Below are 12,424 nucleotides of genomic sequence, written 5' to 3'. Positions count from 1 at the left end.
CATGGGGGATCGTCACACCGTGGATCGTTACTCAGGGGAACGTCACACCAGGGAATGTCACTCAGGGAAACGTTACAACGGGGATCGTCACTCCGGAGAATGTCATATCAGAGAATGTCACTCTGGGGAACGTCACTTCGGGGAACATCACTCAGGGGAACGTCACTCCGGGGATCGTCACTCCGGAGATCGTCACTCAGGGGAACGTCACTCCGGGGATCATCACACCGGGGCACATCACTCCGGGGATTGTCACTCAGGGGAACATCACACCGGGGATCGTCACTCAGGGAACGTCACTCCGGGGAACGTCACTCAGGGGAACGTCACTCCGGGGAATGTCACTCAGGGAAACGTCACACCGGGGAACGTCAATCCGGGGAATGTCACTCAGGGAAACGTTACATCGGGGATCGTCACTCCGGAGAATGTCATATCAGAGAATGTTACTCTGGGGAACGTCACTTCGGGGAACATCACTCAGAGGAACGTCACTCCGGGGATCGTCACTCAAGGGAGCGTCACTCCGGGGATCATCACACCGGGGAACGTCACTCCAGGGATCGTCACTCAGGGGAACATCACACCGGGGATCGTCACTCAGGGGAACGTCACACCAGGGAACGTCACTCAGGGGAACATCACTCCGGGGAACGTCACTCAGGGAAACGTTACATCGGGGATCGTCACTCCGGAGAATGTCATATCAGAGAATGTCACTCTGGGGAACGTCACTTCGGGGAACATCACTCAGGTGAACGTCACTCCGGGGATCGTCACTCAGGGGAGCGTCACTCCGGGGATCATCACACCGGGGATCATCACACCGGGGAACGTCAGTCCGGGGATCGTCACTCGGGAACATCACACCAGGGATCGTCACTCAGGGGAACGTCACACCAGGGAACGTCACTCAGGGGAACGTCACTCCGGGGAACGTCACACCGGGGATCGTCACTCCGGGGAACGTCACTCCGGGGAACGTCACTCAGGGAAACGTTACATCGGGGATCGTCACTCCGGAGAATGTCATATCAGAGAATGTCACTCTGGGGAACGTCACTTCGGGGAACATCACTCAGCGGAACGTCACTCCGGGGATCGTCACTCAGGGGAGTGTCACTCCGGGGATCATCACACCGGGGATCATCACACCGGGGAACGTCACTCCGGGTATCGTCACTCAGGGGAACATCACACCGGGGATCGTCACTCAGGGGAACGTCACACCAGGGAACGTCACTCCGGGGAACGTCACTCAGGGGACCGTCACACCGGGGATCGTCACTCCGGGGAACGTCACTCCGGGGAACGTCACTCCGGGGAATGTCGCTCAGGGAAACGTTACATCGGGGATCGTCACTCCAGAGAATGTCATATCAGAGAATGTCACTCTGGGGAACGTCACTTCGGGGAACATCACTCAGGGGAACGTCACTCCGGGGATCGTCACTCAGGGGAACGTCACTCCGGGGATCGTCACTCCGGGGATCATCACACCGGGGATCATCACATCGGGGAACGTCACTCCGGGGATCGTCACTCAGGGGAACATCACACCGGGGATTGTCACTCAGGGGAACGTCACACCAGGGAACGTCACTCAGGGGAACATCACACCGGGGATCGTCACTCATGGGAACGTCACACCAGGGAACGTCACTCAGGGGAACGTCACTCCTGGGAACGTCACTCAGGGGAACGTCACACCGGGGATCGTCACTCCGGGGAACGTCACTCTGGGGAACGTCACTCTGGGGAATGTCACTCAGGGAAATGTTACATCGGGGATCGTCACTCCGGAGAATGTCATATCAGAGAATGTCACTCTGGGGAACGTCACTTCGGGGAACATCACTCAGGGGAACGTCACTCCAGGGATCGTCACTCAGGGGAACGTCACTCCGGGGATCGTCACTCAGGGGAACGTCACTCCGGGGATCATCACACCGGGGATCATCACACCGGGGAACGTCACTCCGGGGATCGTCACTCAGGGGAACGTCACACCGGGGATCGTCACTCCGGGGAACGTCACTCCGGGGAATGTCGCTCAGGGAAACGTTACATCGGGGATCGTCACTCCGGAGAATGTCATATCAGAGAATGTCACTCTGGGGAACGTCACTTCGGGGAACATCACTCAGGGGAACGTCACTCCGGGGATCGTCACTCATGGGAACGTCACTCCGGGGATCGTCACTCAGGGGAACGTCACTCCGGGGATCATCACACCGGGGATCATCACACCGGGGAACGTCACTCAGGGGAACATCACACCGGGGATCGTCACTCAGGGGAACGTCACACCAGGGAACGTCACTCAGGGGAACGTCACTCCGTGGAACGCCACTCCGGGGAACGTCACTCCGGGGAATGTCACTCAGGGAAATGTTACATCGGGGATCGTCACTCCGGAGAATGTCATATCAGAGAATGTCACTCTGGGGAACGTCACTCTGGGGAACGTCACTTCGGGGAACATCACTCCGGGGATCATCACACCGGGGATCATCACACCGGGGAACGTCACTCCGGGGATCGTCACTCAGGGGAACATCACACCGGGGATCGTCACTCAGGGGAACGTTACACCAGGGAACGTCACTCAGGGGAACGTCACTCCGGGGAACGTCACTCCGGGGAACGTCACTCAGGGGAACGTCACTCTGGGGAACGTCACTCCGGGGAATGTCACTCAGGGAAACGTTACATCGGGGATCGTCACTCCGGAGAATGTCATATCAGAGAATGTCACTCTGGGGAACGTCACACCGGGGATAGTCACTCAGGGGAACGTCACACCAGGGAACGTCACTCGGGAACGTCACACCGGGGATCGTCACTCAGGGGAACGTTACACCAGGGAACGTCACTCAGGGGAACGTCACTCCGGGGAACGTCACTCCGGGGAACGTCACTCAGGGGAACGTCACTCTGGGGAACGTCACTCCGGGGAATGTCACTCAGGGAAACGTTACATCGGGGATCGTCACTCCGGAGAATGTCATATCAGAGAATGTCACTCTGGGGAACGTCACACCGGGGATAGTCACTCCGGGGAACGTCACTCAGGGGAACGTCACTCTGGGGAACGTCACTCCGGGGAATGTCACTCAGGGAAACGTTACATCGGGGATCGTCACTCCGGAGAATGTCATATCAGAGAATGTCACTCTGGGGAACGTCACACCGGGGATAGTCACTCAGGGGAACGTCACACCAGGGAACGTCACTCAGGGGAACGTCACACCGGGGATCGTCACTCAGGGGAACGTCACTCCGGGGATCATCACACCGGGGAACGTCACTCCGGGGATCGTCACTCAGGGGAACATCACACCGGGGATCGTCACTCAGGGGAACGTCACTCCGGGGATCGTCACTCAGGGGAACGTCACTCCAGGGATCATCACACCGGGGAACGTCACTCCGGGGATCGTCACTCAGGGGAACATCACACCGGGGATCGTCACTCAGGGGAACGTCACACCAGGGAACGTCACTCAGGGGAACGTCACTCCGGGGAACGTCACTCAGGGGAACGTCACACCGGGGATCGTTACTCCGGGGAACGTCACTCCGGGGAACATCACTCCGGGGAATGTCACTCAGGGAAACGTTACATCGGGGATCATCACTCCGGAGAATGTCATATCAGAGAATGTCACTCAGGGGAACGTCACTTCGGGGAACATCACTCAGGGGAACGTCACTCCGGGGATCGTCACTCAGGGGAACGTCACTCCGGGGATCATCACACCGGGGATCATCACACCGGGGAACGTCACTCCGGGGATCGTCACTCAGGGGAACATCACACCGGGGATTGTCACTCAGGGGAACGTTACACCAGGGAACGTCACTCAGGTGAACGTCACTCCGGGGAACGTCACTCAGGGGAACGTCACACCGGGGATCGTCACTCCGGGAAACGTCACTCTGGGGAACGTCACTCCGGGGAATGTCACTCAGGGAAACGTTACATCGGGGATCGTCACTCCGGAGAATGTCATATCAGAGAATGTCACTCTGGGGAACGTCACACCGGGGATAGTCACTCAGGGGAACGTCACACCAGGGAACGTCACATCGGGGAACGTCACTCAGGGGAACGTTACTCCGAGAAACGTCACACCGGGGAACGTCACTCCAGGGAACGTCACTCCGGGGAACGTCACTCCGGGGAACGTCACTCCGGGACTACTCCCAAGATACAAGTTCAAAACATCTTATCTAACCCAAAATGGTATCAATAAAAACCACAGCTCACAACACAAGAAAAGCAAGTCCTCACACAACTCTACTCATAGAAAAATAAAAAAAAAGTCACAAGTCTTGGAAAATGGCAACACTAATCATTTATTTTTGTTTTTAAAAAGTAAAAAAAAAATTAGACACTAAGAAAAAAAAGCCTTATTTAATCAACGATACTGACCTGTAAAGTCATATTGGTAGGTCATTTTCACTGGACAATCAATGTCAAAAACAAAAACCCATAAGAATAATTGCAGAATGGTGGAGTTTTTTTTAACTTTTTAATCTGACTTGGGTTTTTATTTTCCTGTTTTTCAGTACATTATATGATAAAATGAATGGAGTCACCTAAAACTACAGCTTGTCCTGCAAAAAAAATGGCCTCATAAATAATAATAATAAAAATGTTAAAAAAACGTCATACAACAATATCAATGGAAAGTAATAATAATAATAATAATAATATTAAAATGTGATCCTGGGAAAAGTGAAGGGAAAGCATTGATAGCGAGCGGAGAGCTTGAAAATGTTGACAAAAAATTGGAGCACAGTGTTTAGGAAATTTCCCACATCATATCCAATGGTAAAATAGACTCTGTACATCTCATGTTTTTAGGTTTTATTTTATGAGACATTTCAGTTTTACATCATTCACAGATTCTTGGCGGTTTTGTTACAGTCCGGTCATTTTCTCCATTTCTCGGGTCTTGATGGGTTTTTACCGGCGGTGCTTGTGTGCTGGCGATTTCCAGGAAATGCTGTTCTAGTTTTGGCAGGTGTGATTTCTCCTGGACCTATGAAATGACGAAAAAAGCCTATATAAGTATAATGCAAGACATATTACAGACAACGGGGGGTTATCTGACAATCAGAACCCAATCTAAAGGTACCTTCACACTAGACGATATCGTTAACGATAACGTTGCTTTTTGTGACGTAGCAACGATATCGTTAAGGAAATCGTTCTGTGTGACAGCGACCAACGATCAGGCCCCTGCTGGGAGATCGTTGGTCGCTGAACAAAGTCCAGAACTTTATTTCGTCGCTGGATCTCCCGTGGACATCGCTGGATCGGCGTGTGTGACACCGATCCAGCGATGTCTTCACTGGTAACCAGGGTAAACATCGGGTTACTAAGCGCAGGGCCGCGCTTAGTAACCCGATGTTTACCCTGGTTACCAGCGTAAAAGTAAAAAAAAACAAACAGTACATACTTACCTACCGCTGTCTGTCCCCGGCGCTCTGCTCTGCACTCCTCCTGCACTGGCTGTGAGCGTCGGTCAGCCGGAAAGCAGAGCGGTGACGTCACCGCTCTGCTTTCCGGCCGCTGTGCTCACAGCCAGTACAGGAGGAGAGCAGAGAAGCAGAGCGCAGGGGACAGACAGCGGTAGGTAAGTATGTACTGTTTGTTTTTTTTTTACTTTTACGCTGGTAACCAGGGTAAACATCGGGTTACTAAGCGCGGCCCTGCCCTTAGTAACCCGATGTTTACTCTGGTTACCCGGGGACCTCGGGATCGTTGGTCGCTGGAGAGCTGTCTGTGTGACAGCTCTCCAGCGACCAAACAGCGACGCTGCAGAGATCCGGATCGTTGTCGGTATCGCTGCAGCGTCGCTTAATGTGAAGGGGCCTTTAGGTCCGAGGGTCTTGTGATCATTAAAGGCTTATTCCCGCCTCATGGTATAAATGTCTGATGAATGCGAGAGACCCCCCTATATAATATGTTCAGCACTGATATATTAGTGCAGCACTAAATAAGCGTAAATCAATCGCATGCAGGCGGCGCTAGATGTGGAATAATGCAGAGGATCGGTCCACCAGGGCTCGTTCACATGAGGAAGTAAGTACACCGGCCTCATGAGGACTAAGAGATCAATTTAACACCTTAGACCTCCATGACGGATATCCTTTATAGAATAGTTCGGGGAATACAACGCGGTCTCAGGAGGTGATAGTGGTTGTGATATACAGTCAACAACAGCAGCGATCAGACTCGGATCTGATTTCTGCCGTTAACCCCTTAGAGTGGAGCTGTCAATCACTGACAGCAGCATTTAAGCAATGCGATTCTGACCCACAGTCTCAATCCGGGCACCCATCACCTTCCTGCCATGGTGGCAGATGAAAGACCCCCATGGACACCATCTTGGTTCTCCTGTGATTAGGACTATATTAATACAATATTAAAGTTGTAGTATTTAAGCCAAGTGGTCAAACAATTGCAAGTTCAAGCCGCCTGTGAGGACTAAAAATATTTAAAAAAATGTAAAAAAAAAATAGAAAAAAAAAATCATATTCATTTGCCTTTTTTCCCTAGTTAAAAATAATAATAATGGGGAAAAAAATAAAGCATACTCGGCTTTACTGATCCATGAACATTAAAATGGTTTAGTGTAAAAAAAATGTTTATCGTAAAAACTTTTTTTTTTTACATTTTTTCAACCCATTTGGATTTTTTTCCCAATTTTACAGTAAATTGTATGGTACGGAGTCATTAAAATCTTCAAAACACAGGTCCGCATATGTTTATGGGAAGGAAAAAACTTAAGATTGAAGGTGGGGGAGGGAGATTGTCTTGTCGTTAAAGGGTTATAACGTATACAGTTTATATGGTGGAATAAAAATGAATGGTTTCTTGATCGTTTCCTAGGACTTTTTGCCCACGTCAGTTCTTCAGGAGTATATCGTATGCATTACATAATGATAATAGTCATGAGAAAGACTTTTAAGCCACTTAACGCTGGAAACATCTGTGAGCTTCATAATAACTCCTGGGACGGCTCTACCTGTGTTATAAAATATTCACAGCCCCAGTTGTTCTTTTCTGGGGTTTTTATATTGATTGACGTCACAGATCTATTAGGAGATTAACATTATAGAGAAAGCTTATGTGTTCTGTGCCGAGGCGGATTTACACGTCCGGTACCCATTGTGTCATGATCCTAATTAATATTTAAAGAGTATCCGTCGTTTTATATTTTTAAAAACAAATTAAGAATATAAATTTTATAATATAACTTATCAGAGAAATCCATCAACAGCAGAGAAGAAGAAAATATGCGGCACTCACCCCAGGATAACTGTGAAGATTGTGGTCTTTATTGGAGAAAAATGCAAGTTACATCCATCAGGACATCAGGTATATACGAGGGTGCGGTATAGGAGCTCGGACGACGGCCGTTTCGCACACACAGGTGCTTCGACAGGTCCGGACCTGTCGAAGCACCTGTGTGTGCGAAACGGCCGTCGTCCGAGCTCCTACACCGCACCCTCGTATATACCTGATGTCCTGATGGATGTAACTTGCATTTTTCTCCAATAAAGACCACAATCTTCACAGTTATCCTGGGGTGAGTGCCGCATATTTTCTTCTTCTCTGCTGTTGATGGATTTCTTGTTGGATATTTATGCAGAGCACCGGTTCCCATACTGATTGTGGCGCCTGTATACACAGCTGTCTGCTAATAGTCCTGACTGCTTGGAGACGTTCTACTCTAGTGCCGTTCTACTCTCTGTATTTTCATAACTTATCAGAGAAATCCACTTCTTTCTCCTGCTGGACTGATCATCCATTCTCAATTCATGGGTAACGTGTATTCAGTGAAACCAGATTTTCCCATTATTGAGATAGGAGATGGCAGTTGATTATAAGATTGAAGAATGGAGGAGCTAGAGGAACACAGACATTCTTCTGCAAGTTTTCTTGAAACTAGTCACACTTTAAATGAGTTGTCCCGCTTTAGGGATAATCTTCCAATCACTTTCTTTTCTTAGGGTACCGTCACACTATTCCATTTCGATCGCTACGACGGTACGATTCGTGACCTTCCAGCGATATCGTTACGATATCGCTGTGTCTGACACGCAGCAGCGATCAGGGATCCTGCTGAGAATCGTACGTCGTAGCAGATCGTTTAGAACTTTCTTTCATCGCTGGATCTCCCGCTGTCATCGCTAGATCGGTGTGTGTGACACCGATCTAGCGATCTAGCGATGCGATCCAGCGATGCGTTCGCTTGTAACCAGGGTAAACATTGGGTTACTAAGCGCAGGGCCGCGCTTAGTAACCCGATGTTTACCCTGGTTACAAGCGTAAAACTAAAAAAAAACAAACAGCACATACTTACATTCCGGTGTCCGTCAGGTCCCTTGCCGTCTGCTTCCCGCACTGTGACTGCCGGCCGTAAAGTGAAAGCAGAGCACAGCGGCTGTGCTTTCACTTTCACTTTACGGCCGGCAGTCAGTGAGTGCGGGAAGCAGACGGCAAGGGACCTGACGGACACCAGAATGTAAGTATGTGCTGGTTTTTTTTTTAGTTTTACGCTTGTAACCAGGGTAAACATCGGGTTACTAAGCGCGGTCCTGCGCTTAGTTACCCGATGTTTACCCTGGTTACCCAGGGACCTCGGCATCGTTGGTCGCTGGAGAGCTGTCTGTGTGACAGCTCCCCAGCGACCACACTACGATTTACCTACGATCACGGCCAGGTCATATCGCTGGTCGTGATCGTAGGTAAATCGTATAGTGTGACGGTACCCTTACTGAAATGGACGTGTGAAGATACCAGATTATATCTTATTTACCCAGACGACTATGTTTAGCAAACCAAGAAGAATTGACTTTTTATCTGTATGTTGGCTTTTGGATTTAACTGTACTTTTCTGGTTGGTCAAAAAAACAGACCATTGTTTGTGTAAGCCTGGAATATTGACTTGAAAGCTGATATTTGACATAACATACTGTGCTCTTATCCTTGAAGAATAGTGAGGTCACTGATACGCTAATTAAGCATTGTGTGAAGCAGTGACCCATGTCACAGGTAGGGGTCGCTGTTTGTGCTCCCCAGGATGAGCATGGAGGCGTATGAAGTCCATAGGTGTGTATGGCAGTCACGAGCGTAGCAGTGACTGCAATGCAGAGAAGAAATAATAGAAATAAATGTAGTCTTGGACATGCTATTGTTCAAGACAGATGTAGGGAAAACCGGCTCTGGCTTTTGTATTTTGAAACAGACTGCAGTATGTTAGTGGTGCAGTCCGTTTCATGTCTGGTCTGGGTTTTCCATGTGGCAGGAAGCCACAGGTTTGTTTGTTAAAAGCCCTGCAGTAGAGAGTTTGTGTGTGTCAGGGCCAGAGTGAGTTGGTGTTTGTTACTGTGCAGAGCAGTTGGTGTTGCGGAGCATGGCCTGTGAGTGGAGCTAACAGGACTGGCACCCGCAGCGTGCATGGTAACTGGTCGCGGAGGTGGATGTCCTGTGCCCGGAAGTGAACCGGAGGTGGCTGTCCTGTGCCCGGAGGTGGATGTCCTGTGCCTGAAGTAGGACTGGCGTGTGTAACGAGTGCAAAACAGGTGGATATGGTGCCTGGCTGCAATCCATAGGATATCCTGGACTGTGTACGGGTGTGAGTAAAGAGACTGTGATACAGAGGTGCAGAATATGCACAGGAACTAGTCAGGGGAGGACTGGCATGTGTAATGTCTGCAACATGTAAAGCTGTGTGTAAGAGACACGGTGTGCGGTCGCCCAGGGAAACTGGACAAAGGCAATCTTGCCTTGTGCAGGCATGTACTACGGAGTACAGAGAATGAACTTCAATCCAATATTGCAGCCAACATGTAGCCAGCGGGTAAGGAAAAGGTGAATCAAACACCCAAAAACCCCGCCCCTATGGCTGAAGATTGTTCCCTCCAAATTCAGGTGACAGAGTCCCTTTAAAGAGACTTTGTATTGGAACTTTGTGGGTCACTGCCTCTTCACTGCATACTGTGCTACCGCAGCACTACAATTGTCTAACCCAGATAGTTGTTGTTTTTTTGGACGTAGGAGGAAGATCTGTGCAAATAGATTGCGAAGTCAAACAAGGCAACTTGGTCATCACCATTCTTCCCCTTGTCTGTGGGGGTAGACTAAGGGACTCTGGGTAAATCTAGAGACAGGTGACAGGACTCTGTATAAAGAGACTCATAGACTGAAACTAAGGGTACCGTCACACTATACGATTTACCTACGATCACGACCAGCGATATGACCTGGCCGTGATCGTAGGTAAATCGTAGTGTGGTCGCTGGGGAGCTGTCACACAGACAGCTCTCCAGCAACCAACGATGCCGAGGTCCCTGGGTAACCAGGGTAAACATCGGGTAACTAAGCGCAGGACCGCGCTTAGTTACCCGATGTTTACCCTGGTTACAAGCGTTAAACTAAAAAAAAAAAAACAGCACATACTTACATTCTGGTGTCCGTCAGATCCCTTGCCGTCTGCTTCCCGCACTCACTGACTGCCGGCCGTAAAGTGAAAGTGAAAGCACAGCCGCTGTGCTCTGCTTTCACTTTACGGCCGGCAGTCACAGTGCGGGAAGCAGACGGCAAGGGACCTGACGGACCCCAGAATGTAAGTATGTGCTGTTTGGTTTTTTTTAGTTTAACGCTTGTAACCAGGGTAAACATCGGGTAACTAAGCGCGGTCCTGCGCTTAGTTACCCGATGTTTACCCTGGTTACAAGCGAACGCATCGCTGGATCGCATCGCTAGATCGCTAAATCGGTGTCACACACACCGATCTAGCGATGACAGCGGGAGATCCAGCGATGAAAGAAAGTTCTAAACGATCTGCTACGACGTACGATTCTCAGCAGGATCCCTGATCGCTGCTGCGTGTCAGACACAGCGATATCGTAACGATATCGCTGGAAGGTCACGAATCGTACCGTCGTAGCGATCAAAATGTTATAGTGTGACGGTACCCTAAGGGTATGTGCACACATTGCGGATTTACTGCGGATCCACAGCGTTTTTTCTGCACAGAATCGCTGCAGAACTGCAAGTAATTTACAGTACAATGTAAATCAATGGGAAAATAAAAATGCTGTGCTAAAGGTGCGGAAAATTCCGCCCAGAATCAGCAGCGGATTAAAAAAAGGACCATCTCAATTCTTTTTGCGGATCTGCAGGGTCTCTGCACCCTTTCCATTACAGGAAAACGCAGGGGTAAAAACGCATGAAATTTGCACAGAATCCGCAGTAAAAACGCACAAAATCCACATAAAAACGCACAGATTTTGACCTGCATTTTCTGCCAAGAGATGCAGAACCCGCACAGAAAATTCCACAGGCAAATCCGCAACGTGTGCACATTGCACTAGGCTGCTTTCACACATCATTTTTTTGCTATCAGTCACAATCCGTGGAATTAAAAAAAAAAAAGGATCCGGCGCAGATTGTGAAAAACTGATCCAACTAGCTGATCCTGCTAATTGGATCCTATAAAAATCGGAGCATGCTCAGTTAAAAAAAACAGATTCCTTCGCCGGATTCAGTCATTTGACGGATCCGGCGCCATAGGCTTCCATTCTAGCAAACGACAGACGGCGATGGATCTGTCGCTGTCCGTTTTTTCAATGGACACAAAAACCGTTACTATGTCCGTTTTTTCCAGCCGCCGGATAAACAATTTTCGACGGATCCGGGGAAAAACGGATGAAACGTGAGGCCATACGTCGCTAATACAAGTCTATGAGAAAAAAAACCTGATCCGGCAGCAACTTTTGCCGGATACATTTTTTTTTTCAATATTCGCCGGATTGTGACTGATGTGTGAAAGGGTCCTAAGAGAGAGCAACACAGCCGGACATTCTGCAAAACACCCAACGGACGAGAGACAGGACTGCAGCCAATCCATCATGGCACCATCATGAGGGACGCGGCTCTATCATTCTATAGGAAACAACCTAGGGGTTTTCGGCTCCAGTTGGAAGGACACAGATCTGCTCCATTGACCATCGCTGAACCATGGATATGTTTGGAGAAAGCCAGGTTTGGGACTCGCTGATCGCCTGGTTCCATGGAGATGGTCAGATAAGCCAAGTGGTGACTCTCGTATCAACCGGCTTTGGACCTTGTATGGACTCTATGCACTGTCATCTTCCTATGATTGTCGTTACCTCCTCTCTGCGTGCGTACCACAGGTGAGGTAGCCGACCCATGGGAGCTCTGACGTAACATCTGCCATTATCCCGGGGGGTCAATGGAAGGGTGAAGCTCTGTATGTATTATCTGCCTATTTTGTTCTTCAACAAAGCATTGCCACAGTTTTACCCTCACCCTGCGTTGTCTGAGTAGCGTTATAACCACGTTAACGGGAGAGCGGGAGTTAGGCAGGATGATCCC

The 12,424-nt window shown here is 49.5% G+C and overlaps 1 protein-coding gene across 1 annotated transcript in view; it reads right to left on the bottom strand.

Moving 5' to 3' along the window:
* Positions 1–4,861: 4,861 nt before the first annotated feature.
* LOC138645954 (kinesin-like protein KIF19) overlaps positions 4,862–12,424 on the bottom strand; it is a 50,177-nt gene continuing 42,614 nt past the window's right edge. Inside the window, exon 20 of the mRNA XM_069735430.1 lies at positions 4,862–5,051. Within this exon, the coding sequence (XP_069591531.1) occupies positions 4,942–5,051 (110 nt within the window). The 3' untranslated portion in view covers positions 4,862–4,941. The remainder of the gene's footprint in view (positions 5,052–12,424) is intronic.

Source organism: Ranitomeya imitator, chromosome 7 (assembly GCF_032444005.1).
Source record: "Ranitomeya imitator isolate aRanImi1 chromosome 7, aRanImi1.pri, whole genome shotgun sequence".
NCBI lineage: Eukaryota > Metazoa > Chordata > Amphibia > Anura > Dendrobatidae > Ranitomeya > Ranitomeya imitator.
Note: the sequence above shows the minus strand (reverse complement) of the source record. Positions and strands in the feature narration are given on the sequence as shown.